The 21,429-nt window shown below is 35.3% G+C and overlaps 2 protein-coding genes across 2 annotated transcripts in view; one reads left to right on the top strand and one right to left on the bottom strand.

Annotated features, from left to right (window-relative positions):
• Positions 1–13,921, top strand: part of LOC146998342 (uncharacterized) — a 255,903-nt gene extending 241,982 nt beyond the window's left edge. The window contains exons 2-3 of the mRNA XM_085814142.1: positions 536–707; positions 13,161–13,921. Of these exons, the coding sequence (XP_085670268.1) occupies positions 697–707; positions 13,161–13,584 (435 nt within the window). The 5' untranslated portion in view covers positions 536–696 and the 3' untranslated portion in view covers positions 13,585–13,921. The remainder of the gene's footprint in view (positions 1–535; positions 708–13,160) is intronic.
• LOC118191219 (neprilysin-2-like) overlaps positions 1–21,429 on the bottom strand; it is a 54,313-nt gene that overhangs the window by 11,128 nt on the left and 21,756 nt on the right. The gene's annotated exons all lie outside the window — the stretch shown is intronic.

Raw genomic sequence — 21,429 nt, 5'->3', positions numbered from 1 at the left:
ACCAGATATGCTGCTTTCAATCCTCCAGAGTCTGCTATATTTTCTTTTTGCGTGTTAAAGCCATTTAGCTGCGAATGATATATATTTGTTGTCATATATTTATATATATATAAAGATAATGACATAATTAGAAAAGAAGCCGAGGAAAATACATCTTCTAAAATTCTATGTTTACTCGCTTATTTTCATCAACGCATACATAGTTATTCACTAAAAATGGTTCTGGCTCTGTTTCTATGAGGTTTTACTAACGCCATCTCTTCTGGTCAATAAGCAAAAGCAACCGATTTCTTTCGCTTATTGACCAAAATGTTTCATTCAAAATGTTGTAATGGAATATAGACCGATAAATGTTCTTTCAGAACGTTTATGCTTTTAATAAACTTTTCACTTTGTGCTCTTCCACCAAGAGCTCTTACAGAAAGTTAATATTTTGTAGTGAAAATTCACTTTAAGTCTCTTGTAATCTGAAATTAAAACTTAGAAAAACGTAAAATTTTTATAAATTATCTCAAAATCTCTTTTTGTTCCATAGGATCTAAAAGTAATCATGCGAGGTGGTAAATCTAATTCGTCAGGATGTCCCCTTGCATTTGTGAAAGGGTCTAGCGGAGATGGCCTGATTGTATATTGGAATGTAGCATTGAGCACTCGGCGGAATGTGTTTAGGAGTTTAAGAAGATATTCCTGGATCTTATGCCTATATGGTAAGTAGAATTTCAATTTCTCAAAATAACCCTTCCACTGTTGACGGAACCAAGCCAGGATGTCATGGAATGTGACACTAGGCACTCGAAAGTGTATATTTAAGAAAATATTCTAGGGTGCTTCTAGGATGTAGTAGGCATCCTACACTCTAACATGCCATATTCTACAATGGGGTGCTGCGAAGATGTTCTGAGTATATACATTCTAAGTTAGAACATACAACATAAACACATGTAGAGAAGAAAAAATAACATGAAAAAGATAAGAATGCAAAATTAAAACATGCCAAACGACAACAGACGTCAAACAGACTGGAGCTCTTGAATTCTCTCTCTGGCAATTATCTATCATTTAAATGTGCAGTAACTTCAGGGTATTCGTTCAATTGAAAAGCATCCATAACAGTGTCTTTTCTACATAATATACAGTTAGAAGACGAAAAAATGTTAACTCTGAATAGATGTCCTGCAAGACAATTCGCCCGAATACCAATCGAAAAGTTGCAACAACAATTTGTCTAGCTGGAACCTTTAAAAGGGATTCCTTCCAACGCTTTTCCTTAATTTAATCTGCTTGCCTGGATCGAAAATAATTTTCATGAGTTTTTTTACTATTCGCACTATAATAGAATAAGGAATAGGAATCTAAGGAATCGGTATGATTTTGGTTCCCTTTTTGGCTACATAATCAAGTGTTTCATTACTATATATTCCACAGGGAGCCGGAACCCACTGCAAAATAATGTATTTGTATGTAAGGTTTGAAATGTACTTAAATTAGATATACAGTCTTAAATTCCTTGCGAATCGACAGATTTCGAAGAATTTATAGCCTGAACTACAAACAAGATAACATCATAAGCAAAACTCTCACACCTAAAAATCAGTGTTGACATGCAGACCTAATGGCCTCCACCTCTCCATCAAATGGTAAAGGAACCAAGGGACGAATGCTCCGTATTTCAATCGTGTGAAAGTCTAGATCCATCTATGTATATATATATATATATATATATATTTAACTAGCCTTAAATGGGATAATTGGTATACATAGTCTCCAGTGCAAAAGCTTTCAACGCCAATTCTCTTGTTATTTTCTTATGCACAGATTGGAGCCAGCCTTCCAAACAACCAACACTCCGATGGTACTGTTTGGTTTGAGAAAATGTCAGAAGAAGCAGGGATATCGAATCTCTCTTTAATGGTCAGGATTATCTGAATAGGACCTACTTGAGTTTTGAAGTTTCTGTTTTTGTTTGTATCACCATTTCTCCAGTAAGTGTTACGTAGAAGACTTGTTAATTTTTTTTCAAATACACAAGGCCTTTTTCTCAATAATCTCCTTTATTGCTTTATTATCGGTAAGCAGTAACATAGCCTCGATTAGAATCTTTTTTACTGCACCAGTAACCACTCTCAAGATTTGATTTTGAGCCGCTTCCAACTTATTCATTACCTCCTTACTACATGCTACAGCTCACAACAATAGGTTAAAATAAGTATAATATACAATTTAAACGTTGAACTAAGAATGTCTCTGCTGCAAACCCATCTCGCACCTGCAAGTCCTCAGAATATTTAATCTGTCCTTCGGCTTTGAAGTAACCTCCTCAACATACACTTTCCAAGATAACTTATTTTTGAAAACGACTCCCAAGTACTTGGTGCCATGTGACTCTTTTAACATAGTATCCTCATATACAATATCGACATCAGCTGGTTGCCGATTTATCGTTTATTATTTATCACTGAATTTTTAGTGTTGTTATCCATCTCTTTTACATCACACCAATCTGAATGAATCTTCTCATCAAAATTTATTTTGATGTGTAGCATGTGTTATGTTGAGAATTTCAATTATTAATATGTGTTTCAAATTATTATTATTCTAATAGGAAAATGTTATGTCGCGAATTTCAATTATTAATATGTGTTTTAAGTTATTATTATTCTAATATTTTTATTTGTATTCATGTGTATTTTAATCTGAAAAAAAGTATTCTTAAGCTCTTAAGGTTTTATTTAACTCATTATTCTTGAGTAGGAATTGTAACAAAGGTGAGAGACGGTTGCAAGGAAACACATCTGGTTTATTGGTTATAGCCTTTTTTCTACTAACAATGGAGGCAGTAGGGTCTTTTTAGCTAATGCGTGTGAAACGGAAAGCGCTTTCCTGTCGCTTTGTAAGGTTGCTGTTTTCTTACTTCAAGACAGTGGGGGTTTGGGTAATTGGATTCTCGTGGAGCTTATTTTCCGCTTGTTAGTTGGGGAGTTTACTTTTTCTCACGTTATGTGTACAGATGTTTTTCGGATTGCATTGTCAGATTTTCTGGTGTTTGATTCGTCATGGGTGTGTCATTTTTTCAATTTAGATAACTTAAAATTCCGGGATTGGTAAGATTTAATTTTATGATTTTTTTTTAAAGCCTATGAGCTCACAGAGGCGGAGAAACCGAGATTTCCTGGGTGCTTGCACCAGGCTAGAGATCATTCTGATTCAGATTTTTGAGCGAAAAGGAAAAGGAGAAGCAGAAAGTTTTGCGGGGCTCCCCCCTTGCGGGGCGAGTGTCTTGTACAAGCGGGCTGCGGTGATAGTTGTAGCGGAGTCTGATTTGAGTGAATTTTGAGCAGCCGCGATGTAAAAAAAAAGGCGAACGAGGGGCGTTGCCGAGGCAAGAGGACTTGGGTTGCGTTTTTCTTTGCTCTAGGAAATTCTTTTTCTGCGGGATGTTTAAAAGTTTTGTGCGAGATGCAAGGAACATTTTCCTGCGTGATGTATGGAGAAATGTGCGCGAGCTGCAAAGAGCATTTTTACTGAGAGCTGATTGAGATGTATAGAAAAAAATTCTACCAAGAAAATTTAGCACAGATTTTCTCGCTTCACCTGAATCGCCGGTTAATCTCCAAGGGCCTTTTTCCGAAACATTCAGCATAAAATGTTGCCTCGCCGCTTCGATGATGCACGTGATTGTGCTAAAAACTGGTGTATATTCAGCTACCTGTTATTGAATTGAAAAAAGATCCTTCTGAATTGGACTATTGGTTCCCACCTAATGGACAGATAAAAGAGCCTTCTAAATTGGACTATTGGTTCCCACCTAATGGACAGATAAAGCGAATCCTGGCTGTTTGAAGAATTATTAGACTGTAATTTCTACTCGTTATTCCTAATGATTTTTAGACGCTTCAGAAAGGGTTGTCACAGAACTTTTAACTTTTTGTATTTAGATTTATTGATTCCCATTCTTAGTTTTCTATCTAAATCTCAGATTAGATATATAGATTTCTCAACCAGGTCTCTAGTGAAGTCAAGCATCTTTATAATATCCCTAAAAGTATCGTTTCAAAGCGCTTTAGCTAACCTTTAAAACCTTGTCTGTTTTCCAGTGTCCATTATTGCTCTACAGAAAGCTTTATTTATAGCATCCACTGAAGCCGTATCATAATTAGCCAGGTTAAATTTATCTTCAAGCATATCCTGGAAATCCCTCCACTTTGCCCTTCTGAAATTCCATGAGGGCTTGATGTTTATAAGATTATAGAAATTTCTACGATTTTTTGTGCTTGAGCATTGGAAAGAATAAACTAGGTCGTTAGTTGTAAGTGTGTCTTTATACTGGAATGTCACTTAAGCTCTCGATAGGTTGTACTTAGTGATATTCTTGTGTGTTGAGGATGCGCTTGAATGCCGTGCAAACATCCTAAGAGTATCCATAAGACCTCTCAATTTTATAATGACAAAGCAAATTATGTCTTTTATTAAAGTTATTTTAAAAAACATTTCCATTGAAATTTTTTTTACCCGTTATGTCCATATGTAAACAAAGTAAAATGACTTGAAAAGATGCATTTATATCCGCCTAATGATACTTGCAGTTTCTTTATAAATGAGCTTGTGACGCATTTTTTATATCAAGGGAGATATAAGTTTTTGGAAAGGGCAAAGGAAACAACCTACCTGCCTCACCGAGAGAAGGTCTTCGTACAGAAAGTTTTAAGAGAAAGCTGCCTCATATTCCTGTTAAACATGGAAAAACCTTGAAAGGCCATCCATGCAGCACGTTGGTACCCCTGGATTCGAAGTTGGGCCGAAATATCAGCATAAAACGATTTTAATCATTCGGCCACTGATAGAGCTCACATCAAAGAAGAACTCACTTAGCCAAAAAATATACTTATTTATTTACTTTGTATTTATTGTAATACATACAAACAAAATGGTTAGAAACGGGTGCAGCGTATTGCTTAGTCCTCTGTTTTGCTGTTTCTTCCTATCTCATAACGATACAGATTAACGGTATTTTGCCATGTATTTTTCTGCCACGCTCTTCTCCCGAAAGAAGGCCAATCAGTTGTTTTTTCTGTACAATTAGAAAGACGGAAATTGCCAGCTGAACCTGACCTTACCTGAACGTGAAGGGAAGAATTTTAGGAGCATTTTAAGAGTATTCAGCATGAACAATTTCAGTCAATGTGAGAATAAATTTAATTTAAATAAGCAGCTATGCCAGCCCATAAATTCTTCTCTAAAAACACAAACTATTAAAGTCTCCGTCGTTTTATAAACAGACGTTTCCTTAGAAATTATTGAGAGCGCTGCTTTCAATTTGTTAATTGTTGTATTTATACGCTGTTTTGATGGAATCAGATAATCATTTACATTTTTAGCAATCAAAGATCCTTATAGAAATGCGCAGTATGCAGCAAATGCATTTGATCTGTCTCTTATTAACATGAAATAAACTGACGATAAAACAATATTATTTTCGAAGCATTATCCTTAGTAAAGGATACGATATTATTCAGAACAATTTCCATTATTGTAATAAAACCATATGTAATAAAAAATATCATTTCTTATTTACTATCTACTATTAATGGCAGACAAAAAGAAAAATGGTAGTGAATAATAATTTTTTGCAAAAGTTTTCATAGGAGTCCGATTTATTCTGAAAGTCGTGAGTTTTTTTTTTTAGTCTATATGACAGTTATTTTATGACTGGAATCTTTACTGACACTTCTTTCCGTTTTCCCGCTTGAATGAAAATTACTTTGCGTGTATTTAAGTGAGCGTTTCAGATTATTAAGTCGGATCCCTGATATACCCTGCTAAAAGTTTTCTGTCATGTAAACAATGTGAAGTCTCCCCATTTGAGGATTTGAGGTGCCTGTAATATGCCTCTTAAAGTGTCCATATGAGGTGCCTGTAATAGCAGGATAACGCTCTGCTGGCGCAAGCCTATTAAAAAGTATCGGTGTTAGGTCAGAGCGTGTTTCTGCCGTTTGAAGACTATGTACCCCTGCTAGCTAAGGATTCCTGTCTTCGGCATTGCAATCCTTTCTGCCAATAGATTAGATTTCCATCAAAGTCCAAGCCAACTTGACGATTAATTTGTTCTGTGTAGCCTTTGGTAATTAGATATTTAAATTTAACTTTGAATTTGAATTTCTGTCTTGAGTTTTCGCCGTAAGCGCTGGCGAACTTTGTAAGCACTAGGTATGGCTTCTGTTAATCTAGTATTTTAGATTTTAAAAAAATGTCTTTTACACCCTTCACAAGTATCTGTAATTTTATACATAGCTATAAGTCTCTTTACGTTTATCAAAGTCACAGTTCACAGTAGTAAAAGATGTGAAACTTTACAAAGTAAAGCTTCATTACTTAGCAAAGTACTTTCATACAACAGTGAATTAAACTGGATTTTCTTTTTAATCTAAAAAACGGTCGTTATCCACTATCGCCGCTTTAAATAAATCAGAAAAGGATAACCATTCTTCAGTACTGCCACTAAATACAGGAAGAGTTAGCTTAGGTAAGCGTATACTCGCTATTTCACAAGATTTAGTTTCCACACTAATGTCTTTAACATTCTTAACTCTGGTTAGCATTAAAATTAACTCATCAACAGTATCTTGTATGACCTGTTGTTCTTCTATAAATACATCAATATCTTTTTCTTCACACACTACAAATATGTTACTAAAAATATCCGAAAGTTCGGTCATTAAATCATTTAATCTAGATTTAAAAAGATCTAACTGATCAACATCAGCAGAATCGTAAGTCACTGTAATTTTCTCTTTCAGTTTACTTAACTTAGCTTTAGCTACACGCTTTTTAGTCTTAAGCGTTGTAAATTCCATTATCTAATAAGAAAGATAAAAAAACACACTGACTCACCAAATTTACTGAGACTCCGGCTCGACGGACCAATAAACATGTACGTTCCGTTGTTTAAAAATAGTGGACTGTAAACTGACTTGATATTACTTCAGTATAGAACCCAAAAAACCTCAGAATCATAACGTTGACCGAAACTTCTTTATTGACTTTCAAACATTAGGTTAGTTGAGGAACGACGAAGACCTCACAAACTCCGACTTCAATGGCGGCTTACCAACACAAACTCAGAAGAACCTCTGCCTAGTTGAAACTCCAGTAATTCACAGCAACCTCAAAGCTCTAAACGCGAGCTTTAAAAACCTAACAAATTTGCGTCTGCGCCGCTCCTCGGTACAAAGAAAGAAATACAATTTGCATAACATCGAACAGTTAATAAAGTAAGAAAAATAAAAGTAAGTATAAGGTAAGTATTACGTAAATAAATGTTAATGAATTCAATAAAAGTCAATAAATGCTTATAAAGTAAAAGATCTAATGTGCACAGCACATGACTTCCTTTTATGGCCTATTAAATTATACACATTTTTTGGTGCATTTCCATTTAAATTGATTTCCTCGAATTTAATTACAGATATATTTCTCATTCAGTTAATTCAGTTCTCACATCGTAGCAAAGCAAAAATACAAAAAATCTCAAAACATCTTCATTAAAAATTGTAAAATAGAGAAAAACGTAATCTTTGAGAAACCAAAAAAAATTTTAAAAAAACCCAAAATCTTAGTGATATATTTCTCAAACAGAAAGTGTTCCATCGTTTACAATTAAGCACACTCCAAATGAATGTTAAATGAAAACACATTTTCTTCTTTTTGTCAAAATGATAGGTAGACATTATGATAAAGATGGCAATAAAAACAACTGGTGGAGCAAAGAAGCAGATGAAATTTTCAAAGAGAAAGCCAAGTGTATCATAAACCAATATAGTAATTACACTACTGATATTGGAATGCAGGTAAAATTCCCCCAACAGTCTCTTTCTGTCCCTCTGTATGCACTATACAAAAGGATTTAGTCGGTTTTAGCAAAGTATACTAGGTTCTGCTTACAAACATTTGGAAGATAGTTTTCTGAATTGAATAGCACAACAATAAAAACTTAAAACTTAAGCGGCTTTGTTTTGCTCTAATGGCCGCAATATAAATGAAATTATTATTTTATCTGTAATAATAAAGAAAGAGTATGCCTGTATGTGTGTGTGGTGTGTGTGGTGTGTGTGGTGTGTGCCTCAGACACATCATAGGTCGAAAGACCTGAAATGCAATGTTTTCCAGAGATATTCCTGTCAACCTCGTAGTTATTGTTTAAAATTTTTATTCAGTTTTTATATAACCGTTGCATCAGTTTTTCGTGAACGTTTTGCTGGTAGTTTCGCTTGTTAATCTATCCATGATATCATATTTCAAGTTTCACAACAGTGATTCGCGTAATGCACTCCATTCTGCGGAGATCTAGGTAGAGCTCAATGTACTAGGAGTACTAGGAGACGTTGAGGAAAACGTAGGAGATAAAAATGCGCTAGGAAAATTTTATTGAGTAAACATTTTTAAACATCACTTCAAAATAAATTTAATTTCATTAAACTTTAATTCATTCAAATTCTTGATGAGTTTTAATTAAAATTAAATATATCCTGTTTAGTAATTTAATAAATTTATGCAGTTGCATAAAAGTACTAATATGTAAGCATTTCAGTTCAAATATAGTCTGTAAAAATAAAGACAATTCTGTTCAGTAAAAATACAGAGAAATAACGAATTAATGGAATGCCCCAGGATGTACAAGTTATTTCTTTTTCTTTTTTTAGATTAAAAAGAAAATCCAGTTTAATTCACTGTTGTATGAAAGTACTTTGCTAAGTAATGAAGCTTTACTTTGTAAAGTTTCACATCTTTTACTACTGTGAACTGTGACTTTGATAAACGTAAAGAGACTTATAGCTATGTATATAAGTTTATCAGGTGCACAAAAGCTACAATATTTAAAGGGTTCTTTAAAAGGAGATGCTTTGCGGATTGTTCAAGCTTTAACTATTTGTGACAGGAATTTCGAAATAGCGTGGCATTTATTGTGTCAAAGATTTTCACATAAGAGAGAATTACTTTCATCGTTATTAAAGAAAATCTTGTATTTATCAAATTTACAATCTGAAATTCCTAGTCAGATATTAGCGTTAGTAGACACTGTAAGAGAGTGTGTATGTTCGTTTGAAAATCTAGGATTCAAAGTGGAGCAATTCGCGGATACTATTTTAATGTTAATAGTTCAGTTTAAATTGGATTCTTCGACGAAAGGATGGTGGGAAAGAACATTAAAGAGTGAAGAAATACCAACACTTAATAATCTGCTAGAGTTCTTGAAATCTCCATGCCAGAACCTTGCAAGCAGGTAAAACGCAAGGTGTTAAAAAACAAGTTACAAAAGACAAATTAACTTCATTGGCTTCAGAGATTCGCGCGCAGTGTACGTACTGTAAAGCCGGTCATTCAGTTTTTAAATGTAATAAGTTTTTAAATTTGAATGTTCAGGAACGCGTTAATTTTGTCAAGAGAAATAATGTTTGTTTTAATTGTTTGGTTTCAAATCATAAAGCTTTCGAGTGTAGAAGTACACATAAATGTAAAAAGTGCTTTAAAAATCATCACACACTACTGCATTTCGAAAGAGTTCAAAATGAAACAAAGGCACTTAAAGGAGTTTCGAACAGTTCGAATGAATTATCAGTGACGGCTAAGCCATTTTTCCCTGGGCCAGAACCTCGCGCTCAATCGGCTGGGTCAGGGGAGAATATCGCAAGTTCTAGTCCAGTAATTAAATCTTGTGTTTCAGACTTTAATTTTCAGAGTGAAGTTTTATTATGTACGGCTGTTATTAAAGTGTTAGATTCATCGGGTGAATACCAATTGTGTAGAGCCCTCCTTGACCCTGACAGTCAAGCAAGCCTGATTTCAGAAGATTGTGTACAAAGGCTAGGGTTAGCAAGAAGAAATGCCAAAGTTTTTATTTCATGTTTAGGGTCTTTGGATACGAAAACTAATGGAATTACGGAAATAAACTTCGTTCCGCATTTTCCGGCGAAAGTGTCATTTAAAACACCAGTATTTATCATCAATAGAATTATTGGAACTTTGCCGCATTTTACATTGGATAAGAAGTGCGTTGAGGAATATAATGATTTAATGTTAGCAGATCCAACATTTTACAAAAGTGGGCCTGTTGATATACTTTTAGGCGTAGATATTGCCTTACCTCTTTTAAAGGGAGAAATAATTAAATGTGAAGAAGGTAAACCGGTAGCTTCTCGTTCTGAACTAGGGTGGATTATTTCAGGTAGTGTGAATAATTCAACAGAAATTAATCCTACTATCTATGTTAATAATATACAAGTGAAAACTGATCAGATGCTGTCTGACTTTTGGAAATTGGATGCTGTACCTACGTTTGACATGCTTACTAAATCGGAGAGAGCATGTGAAGATTATTTCAAATGTACATATACGAGAGAGGAAAGTGGGGTATATACTGTGAAATTACCGTTTCACTCTCCGCCTTCTCAGCTTGGAGATTCCAGACAATTAGCTATGCGTAGATTCCAATCTTTAGAAAATTCACTTCTAAAAAGGCCTCAGATATATGAACAGTATAAGGATTTCATGCGGAAATACCTTGAGTTGAGACATATGGAGGGAGTTCCTGAGGGAGAGATTCTTATTGACTCTACGTATTACATGCCTCATCATGCCGTATTAAAGGAATCAAGTACTACGACTAAACTGAGAGTTGTTTTCGATGCTTCAGCTAAAACGACATCGGGTCTTTCATTGAATGATATTTTGATGGTTGGGCCAAGAGTTCAGCAAGAGCTGTTTCCAATTCTTCTACGGTTTAGAACTCACAAAATTGCAGTATGTGCCGATGTAGAGAAGATGTTCAGACAAATTCGTGTCCACCCAGAAGATACAAATTGGCCACGAATGCTTTGGAGGGATAGTCCTAGTGAACCCTTGAGTACATTTAGATTAGTGACAGTTACATATGGGACTGCCTGTGCGCCATATTTGTCTACTAGATAATGAAACTACTTGCATTAGATGAACAAGTGAGATTTCCTTTAGCATCAAAAATTGCCCTTCGTGATTTTTATGTTGATGATTTGCTTTCAGGGGCACAAAGTGAAGAGGAAGCGAATGTTCTAGTTCAACAGTTGAATGAAATGATGAAAAGGGGTGGATTTCGCTTAAGGAAGTGGATTTCAAACAGTTCAGCTATTTTAGAGAATATTCCCGAGTGCTTACGAGAATCCAGTATTTCTCTGGAAATAAACAGTGACAAGAAAGTAAATGTATTGGGAATTAATTGGAACAACTCTAGTGATACGTTTCATTTTTCGGTATGCATAAGTGATAAAGAGTTTACTAAGAGGACTATTTTATCAGAAGTAGCCAAAATCTTTGATCCAATGGGATGGTTAGCGCCAACAATAATATACGCGAAAATATTATTACAAGAGTTATGGAACTTACAGCTGGGTTGGGATGAACTCGTTGATAAGAGAATAAGTAGGAAATGGAAGCGTTTCTATCTAGAATTGCCCTTACTTTCAAGCTTACAATTTCCGAGGTATGTCTTGAGTCCGAAGGCAGTAGTTATAGATATCCATGCTTTCTGCGACACTTCAGAAAAGGCTTATTGTGCAGTCATCTATCTCCGAACAATCGACCTTGATTCGTCAGTCAAAGTCAGGCTTCTGACATCGAAAACCAGAGTAGCGCCCTTAAAAACCCAGTCTCTTCCGAGACTAGAGTTGTGTGCTGCGTTACTTTTAACCAACCTCTTACATGCAGTATTATCATGCAAAGAACTGCCTATTAACAATATTTACGCATGGACCGACTCGCGGGTTACATTGGCATGGGTTTCGTCCGAACCTCGCCATTGGCTACCTTTTGTGGCAAATCGAGTTGCAAAAATCCAGGAAGCTGTTCCAGGTATTCAATGGAATTATGTTGCTGGGAAGGAAAATCCTGCAGACTGTGGGACCAGAGGTTTTATTCCATCAGAATTCCTACAATGTGAGTTATGGATGAAGGGACCGCAGTGGTTAAACGAATCCCTAATTCATGTACAGCAAAATTCATGTGTAGAATTAGAGGGTGAAGTTATGTTGAAGGAATTGAAAAAGAGTTTCAGTTCAAATGTTTCCAAATTTGAAGAGCCTAGTGTGCTTTCAAGATTTTCATCGTGGTTAAAGTTATGTCGAGTGTTAGCGTTGTGTTTAAGATTTAGAAATAATTGTAGTAAGTTACCTACAGAGCGTATAAAGGGTTATTGATCTACTGAAGAATTCTGTGAAGTTACTTCTATGATTGTTAGGATTGTGCAAAGAGCCGAATTTCCAGAAGAATTATTCTGTTTAGAATCTGGTAAACCCTTGAAGGCATCAAGTAAATTACTGTCTTTAAGTCCTTTCTTGGATTCCGCGGGAGTAATGCGTGTAGGCGGAAGGCTCAGAAACTACAGTTTCAAATAATCAGAAACATCCTATGATTTTACCTAAGAATCGCAATATTACGCGTTTAATTATTAAGCATTATCATGACACGTATCTTCACGCAGGTACGCAGCTACTCACTTCTGTCATACGACATAGATTTTGGATTGTGAATGCTAGAGATATTATAAGAAAGTGTATAAACCAATGTGTTATCTGCCGTAGAGTTAGAGCGCAAACTGCAACTCAGCTAATGGCAGATTTACCCGCTTCAAGAGTTACTCAAAGTAGAGCTTTTTCTCGTGTAGAGATTGATTTAGCAGGACCATTTAACGTTAAATATCGTCCTGGTAGAGGAGTCAAAATCTTTAAGTGTTACGTATGTCTATTTATTTGTTTTACTACAAGAGCAATACACTTAGAATTAGTTGGAGATCTTTTTAACAAAATCATTCCTCGCGACAGTTAAGCGGTTTATAGCTCGTAGAGGCAAACCGTGTGAAATTCACAGTGATTGTGCAACGAATTTTATAGGAGCTAATAAAGAATTAAGGAAAGCCTTTTCTATTGTTCAACGTGATGAACAGCTACAGAGTTATATTTCTTCAGAAAATATTAAATGGTTATTTAATCCTCCTCTGCCCCTCATTTTGGAGGGCTTTGGGAAACGGGTATCAAGTCTATGAAGCATCACTTAAAAAGATGTTTAGAAACACTTATTTTAACATACGAGGGATTTTTGACATTAATAACCCAAATTGAATCCTGTCTTAATTCTAGGCCTTTGGTACCAGCTTCAAGTGATTGTAGCGACTTGGAGGCGATAACACCAGGACACTTTTTAACCGGTGCGGCTTTAAGCGCTATTCCAGAATCTAACCAAATTCAAGAAACCATGAGCTGCAGTGACCGTTGGAGGAACGTGCAAAGGTTATTTCAACATTTCTGGAATCGATGGAGCAGTGAGTATTTATCTAGATTGCAGCAGAGACCCAAGTGGTGCAAGATACAACAAGACCTGAAGATTGGTGATATGGTTCTTATTAAGAACGAAAATCTACCTCCGCTACGTTGGAAATTAGGTAGAATTATTAAAGTGTATCCTGGTCTGGATGAGAAAGTTCGAGTGGTGAGTTTACGCACGTCTAATGGTGAAATAAAACGACCTATAGCAAAGCTATGCGCTTTGCCATTTAATTCTTGATTTAGAGACTTTAATTTTTATTTTTCAGGTTTATGCAGTTCAACAGTTTAAATTTATTGTTTGAACCCCCTTGGGACTTCAAGGCTTGGGGTATGTTCGATGTTATGCAAATTGTATTTCTTTCTTTGTACCGAGGAGCGGCGCAGACGCAAATTTGTTAGGTTTTTAAAGCTCGCGTTTAGAGCTTTGAGGTTGCTGTGAATTACTGGAGTTTCAACTAGGCAGAGGTTCTTCTGAGTTTGTGTTAGTAAGCCGCCATTGAAGTCGGAATTTGTGTGGTCTTCGCCGTTCCTCAACTAACCTAATGTTTGAAAGTCAATAAAGAAGTTTCGGTCAACGTTAGGATTCTGAGGTTTTTTTGGGTTCTATACTGAAGTAATATCAAGTCAATTTACAGTCCACTATTTTTAAACAACGGAACGTACATTAACATTTATTTATTTTTATTATTTAAAACAGATTTTTAATATGAAAGAGAAAATGCCTAAAATCGTGTTTAGAAGTATTGCGAAATAACTAGTCTTCCTTAAATGGTATAATGTGGTCTACACTATTTTACTTGAAAGCTGTAATTTACTTTTAAATTGACGTTAGACAACATTAAGCACTATTTTTGTCTCTAATTCCAAAACCAATATTATGTTTTAATGTGTCATGTTTATAATTTTGGGAAATAATACTTCGTTAAAAGCACATTCTTTGTGAACTGATAACCAAGCAAGCATATACTGAGTATATGATGATCAGGTTAATCTGGAAGAATCTGAAAAGTTTTGGGCTAAGTATCTGTCAGAGGCTCGGTCGTCCGACGGAGGATTGAAAATCGTGCGCTTTTTAATCAAGCATTCAAAAGCTACAAGTGGTATACAGACGGATTATGAAATTTACGCTCAGAGACATAACCTTAATAACAGAGACATAATCTTAAGACATAAGATGTGCGGAGTTTTATGATTATTAATCTCTTATCTTATTGTTTTTATCTTTATTATCATTTCTGCTTCCGTTGGCTTCCGCAAGATGCAAAATAGTTAAACGCATATAAGAACAGAAATTTTAAGTTGAAAATAAATTAATTTTGGTAGCGGCGGCTGATTTTCTCCGAACTACATTAAAAATTACTTCCTTCGCCTAACTTTTAGCTTTATTTGAATTGGCTTTAGTGTTTACCAGCCGCTGTTTTGCTCGCATGATTAGAAGGCCTGACCCAATGACAAGACATTGCCTTATGAATTACATTCATGTATTTTACCTTGACGTTTATATTCTGTTAAATCGAGCAAGAAGCGGTAATTTGCTTCTGGTTTATTTCATGAGCTGTTTAAGTTGTTAAGTTGTAACAAAAAATTTGATTTTAAACTTTCTTCTCCGAAAGTGTAACACTGTTTCAAAGGAACACAAGTTGTGTGACGGTCTATACAGAGCCAGATTTTTCAACTCTGAAATATATAGATTTTATACTGATGCTTTTATGTGATATGTGTTGTAGAGACATTAGATTCTTTTAATGCAGATTGATGTGAAAAATGTGCAGTGTCCTCGCCGGGACTCGAACCCTGCACCTCTCGAATATGCGTCGAGTGTGTTACTGTTACACCGCGAAGGCATGCAGAAGGAGACAATATCTTATTTACTCCCCCCTTTTAAAGGACGACTGGAGATTAGAGACCCATTAGCCAAGTCCTGGTGGTGAGGAATCATCATCCACCACCTTTTAGTTCGGGCGCCACTGTTTAGACATTAGGCTTTTTTTTTTTTTTTTTTTTCTTGATGTTATGTTAAAAATGTGCAATGCCCTCGCCGGAACTCGAAACCTGAACCTCTCGAATGCGCGTAGAGTGTGATACTGTTACAACCCGCAGGCATAAAGAAAGGAGGAATAAAATATGTTATAGTTTACCTTACAATTATTTCCCCAGTTGTCTGACGATTCTGTCAAAATCATTTCAGAATAAGATACTTACTTCTAGGTGATGCTAGGTAAAAAGAAAAGAGCATAATTTCCTATCCTACAGTTTTCTCTCTTACGTTTGTCTGGTGATATAATATTTACAAGAAATAAAATTATTGAACATATTATTCTTGAATTTCGAAATATTATGATAAAGGTAATTGGATTGTTGTACAACATGATTATTAATATCGATAATAAATAACTGATTGATGAGGAATAGCTATGTATACCTCTGGTATCAAAACTATACTATCAAATATAAAAATACGATGAGTCAGAAAAGTATTATGAGCCATAGAAACCTCGCTAACTATGTATACCTCTGGTATCGAAAATATACTCATCAAACATAGTAACAGGATGAGTCAGAAAAGTATTCTGTGCCATAAAAATCCGCGGAAATTTTAATGTTTTCAAAAATAATAAATACACTAAAAATGAAAAGGAAACATGTTTTTTAAAACTGTCTATTTGTATTCCAATATTATGCAAAAAATAAAAGGAAGGTAAATTGGTAACACAAGAACATTATTGCCGTTAAAAAAGATTAAGGCCGCATAAAAGTATTCAGTCACTATGTCGTCAAAATGAATGACAACCGAAAATTTAATCATTAATATTACCGTTTCGTGGCGTTTGTCTGCTTCATATCTAGAAAGCATTGATATGATATGATTGCATTGATATCACATTGCTGACTGTGTTTTTCCATTTTCTTTGAAGATCCAATTTTCAGATGCTTTTTATTTTTTACAGAAATTTTATTTTTGCATTTCTTCACTTCTCTTGATACATATTCAGATCAACTTTGTTTTAAAAATATCGTATTAAAATGTCTATGTGTATATATAACATCGATCCATAATATTTCCGACGAAGCCAGCTACTTACAAAAACCTAGAATTTTTAAAGAAATTCCTCTATACTGACACTTGCAAAAGGGCTGCATTGATAAACATTTTCTTTAATGACCGGGCGCTTTATTTAATAGCCACGTTAGCCTTGAGTCTCTACAAGGACCAGAAGTGGTGGCCATTTCATTATGGAAGTACCTAAATAGGTGGCCACCGTTGCCTCATATTAAAGGGACGGGCAGTTACAACTATGCCTTCTCCGAAACCCGAACCCGAGCCCATGGTTACGGGAGTCAGTGTCACTCACCACTACGTAGCGTCTAGCCCTAGCATGATTTATGCTTCACTCATGCACAATAGTCATATTTTCAGCATGGTAACATTCGTCCCTTAGCCGAAGAACATCTATGTATGTCTGGCTTGGCGATAAGTTCACAATTCAGTCTTCAGCGATGCGTAAGTGAAATGCTGCGGAATGTGTGAAATTTGTTTACTTTGTGACCAATTATGCCAGCAATTATTTACGGGGACTTAAAAAAGCGTATGAGGTGAGCTTTGTGCCCAAATATGCGAGAATATACTTACTAGGGACTTGAAAAAGCGTGTGGAGAAATAGATGTTATTCGTTTTTTACTCGTGTTTGATGTTTACGAACTATTTAAATTAATGCTGTATGTTTTTGTAGCATGCAATAATTACTAATTCAGAAGTCAAACAACAAAAATCAGCGTTATATTTACAAAATTTTCACAGGACTAGTTTCGATGGTTTTACCGAACCACCATCTTCAGCTGCAAAACCGCAAATGCGGTATAATTAATTAACTTAACCGTATTTTACATTTATTTCCAAATGTATTTTTGTTTGATATTTCATCTTATATTTACTGCAATCATAATTGTTTTTTAAATTCATGCTTTCCACGAAGGCATGTCTCATCTTAGGCAAATAATTCTCGAGAGCTTAATTAATTACTTTAACTTCATTTAACAATTGTTTTTTAATTTCATATTTACAATTATGATAAGCTTCTTATTCAGACTTATCTGCAACGTGACAAAATTTAGTGCAATAACAACATGTCTTTAGTTGACAATCTCATGATACATCGCTAATTCTGTATAACGAACGCCAGCGAATATCGCCAACGAAGCTTGTCATTGCGCATGCTTGAAGCATAAATAATGCTACGACTAGACGCTGCTCTGACCATACAATTTTTTCTACTTGTGTTGAATTGTCGTAATTTTGATACGTCCCTGAAAATAACAGTACTCTAGGAATTCTTTTCTTTATTAACAACGCTTTTGCAAAATTCAATACCTTTTCCTATTTCGCTCCATAATCCGTGTTTTTTACCCCCCATTTGTCCACCCACCATTTATATTAATTATTTCAGAGTTTTTGACGTACTTTGCAGTAGTTAAATTCTTAGCAGAAAATGCAGTAATTTTAGAAAACATTTCACTGGCTGTTTCCGAAGGACTTTCTTTGGTACATGTAGTAACTTGCCTCTCTTCTATTGCTTTATCACCATTTTAAATCTCAAATTAAGCACTTTTCAAAACTTGAAATTCTTTTAAATTAATAACTTAGTAGACAATTACGAAACATTGAGCTTGCGTGTGACTAAGACTATAGCGTGTGACTATGAAATGACTAAATGTGTATCTTGTTTCGAGGAATTTTTCTTGGCGAGTTAGGTTCCCCTTAATGTTTATAGATATTTTTTTCTTCAAATTTTGAATTAATGTATTTTTAGTTTTCTATAACATATTTTTTCAATTAAAAACTGTAAATTCCGTGTGCACCATATTTTATTACACAAGGCTTACATAGGTAAGTGAAAAAAACAAACAAATACAACATAAAATAAAATAAACTTACAAATTCACAGACGACACGTAAGAGATAAATTTACAGAAGAAAGAGAAAGCCCTTTTACCTTGGACAAATACGTGAAGAGAGGAAGGAAATGTAATATTCACAGAGTTTTTTGACCTATAAATGAGTTTTCGTCCTTCCGTGAGCTTTGAGCAATAGAACAACAAATGTTCGACATTTTGCACGCCCCCAAAACTGCATGAACCCGAAACTGCATGAACATTAATACTACATAATCTAAATCTCTTCAGATATGACTTGGAATTACCATGTCCAATCAGAAATTTTGCAATTTCGAAAATGCAGAAAAATTGTTTATTATACACTCTGTGAGAAATGGAAGGAAAATATAATTTGGTCAAGGAGGCAGTATTTGAATACCTGTATAACTTATTCCACTTGAGTATTGTATCACACCTACCTTTTTTATTGAAAAATGACTTAGGCAGTATCATTGAAGTATTTACTTGAAGATTTGTAGCTTGTTTTGCCAACCAATCAGCCTTTTCATTTCCTAGATAGCCAATGTGGCCACGTACACTGGCAATGTAGGAAATGAAAGGGCTGATTGGTATAACATAGTCTATAGCATAATGAAATAAAAATAAACACGAAAATAACACATAACATATTGAAATAAAAAATGTTGGTAATATGTTTACTTTCCATTTTTACTATATTTGGTGTTTTAAATCATTTAAAATCCAAAATTTTGTGTCATAGCTGAATACTTTTTTGACTCAGGTTATATTTGTAACTTGAATGATACCTTTTCGACTTACTAGACAAATATTTCTGCATCTGGTATCTAATGTACGCTTTAATGTCGTTTGGTCTAATGTATGCTTGTTTTAAACATAATATTTTGGTCATTCGGGATTAAAGTATGTCCAATCTTCTATGATGAAATAAATTTGGATTGTAGGACTGAAGTCCGCTTTGTATTTTAGAGCTGGGATCGGTAACTTTATTTACTTGGAAGGCATATTTCAGAAATGCGGGATTCCGGCCGGCATAACGGCAGGAGAAATACTTACTATTATAAGGTATTTCTCCCGCCTTCTTAGCATGCCTTCGTAGTGTAGCACGCTAGGCCCGTATTCGGTCAGCACGCTAGGCCCGTATTCGAGAGGCCCGTGGTTCGAGTCCCGGTGAAGGCGTTGCTCCTTTTCCATCTTTCCTGCTTCGAAATGACCTAACGTCTCTAACTCAAACTAGATGATAAACTAGAAACTAGATGATAAAAGTTTATTTTGCAGTATTCTGACCCGATATTTATACTATGCGCATTACTCCTTGCACCACCTCCTTAGGGAGGATATAAGCAGTGCTAGTACTCTCCCTTTGTCCCGCTAGGTATACCCCTAATAGTTGAAATTAATTTTTTTAGGACAGGCAGCTATGTCTATGGCGGAGTGCTTCAGCATTTGCATTCCTCTAGCCATAGTTTAGCGCAAAGTGTTACGACACACATTACACAAATTAATGTTTTCATACATTGCTCATTTTTCAATATCTCCTGCCTCTACCGTGCCGCCCGAACTAAAAGGTGGTGAATGATGATACTTTACCACGAGGATTTGGCGATTGGGTTCCCTAATCCCTAGTCGCCCTTTAAATGGGGGGAGTATAAGGTGTTTCTCCTGCCTTCTTGGCATGCCTTCATGGTGTAGTGGTCAGAACGGTCGATGCGTATTCGAAAGGTCCGTGGTTCGCGTCCCGGCGAGGGCATTGCACATTTTCACTTTTCCAGTATCGAAATAATCTAATGTCTCTATACAGTAATAAAAAATAAATATACAGGGTGTTTCACTGAGGCCAGGAGAAAAGTGTGATATAAATAACGCAATATAAAAATCTTATAATAGAAGGAAGTGAAACCAAATTTTTAAATGACATACCTTTATGTTTGAAAAATGAAAGTTCATTAGAAGAGATGGTGGAAGTGATTTTCCACAGGTAAAACATTTCACGACGGATGTTTTGACGCAAATCATCGATGTGCGTGATTTGTGCTTTTACTCATTACCTTTAAGACGACTCTATAGGAAAAACTCAAGGAAAATCAAGTCTGGGAAAGTGAGAAAATCAAGTCGTTCATATTCGTTACAGATGTGTGACATGCTGTCCCGTTTTGCTGGTAAGCTAAGTGTCAGCTCCTCATCATCCAACTGGTTCTCAAATTCACGAAACAGTGCCTGGTGCACTTCACTGATGACAATATATAAAAAAAATTATCCCAATGATGTACCGGTGTAGTAATGCACAAAACATACCCAAGCTTATGTGAATGAAAGGGTTCCTCTACGGCTTCATGCTGGTTGCAATACAACACCGTGTTGAGATCACCTCCAGCATATCTTTTAATGCACTTATAATTCTAAAACATAAAGGCATGTTATGTGAACATTTGGTTTCCTTTCCTTATATTATAAGATTTTTATCACGCTTTTCTTGGGACCTCTTTCGAACGGAACAAACACCCCGTATAAAAATAATTTAAAAAATAATCTGACAGATTTCACTTTTTAACGGTCGCCCAAAAGGGTTTATCAAAGTATTTTACGCCCTCCTTGTGTGTGTGGTCCTCCTTTACCTTTCATTTTGTTATCTTTATTATTAAACATCGCTTTCCTCACACTTAACGTTACATACAACTCCGCAACACAATCATGAAGGTTTTAAAAGCTGTTATAGAAGCAGAACTTGGAATGTATAGAATTCTTGATGCAGTATTAAGAGTTGGAATACATTTTTTTATTTTTTAAAGCTTTTCTTTATTCATTAAGTCAGTCTTCCGTTATAGAGGCCTTATCACCCTGCATTAAACTTAAAAGCTTCTTCCGAGTTTTGATAGAGAACAACCCTGGCGGTTAGCTCCTAGGTTCTCCCACCAGTCTTTTTCAACCACTAAACCATTCGAGAGGACATTCGGTTCAACATAATTTTAAATGCTGCCAGGAAATACCGACACGACAGAGTTACAAACCTGCCTACCTTTCCGGGCTTCAAACCCAGACCGAACCATAATACAGCCAGCATCGCTAACCGCTGTTCCGATCAGGGCATGGGACGAGGCAAACATATTTTGAAAATATTTTATGGTACAGAGGTATAAAAATAATTCGAAATTCAAAATTTTAAGGTAGCAAT

Source organism: Stegodyphus dumicola, chromosome 3, assembly GCF_044657685.1.
Source record: "Stegodyphus dumicola isolate Sdum_Otavi_A_Nest chromosome 3, ASM4465768v1".
Classification (NCBI taxonomy): Eukaryota; Metazoa; Arthropoda; class Arachnida; order Araneae; family Eresidae; genus Stegodyphus; species Stegodyphus dumicola.
Note: the sequence above shows the minus strand (reverse complement) of the source record. Positions and strands in the feature narration are given on the sequence as shown.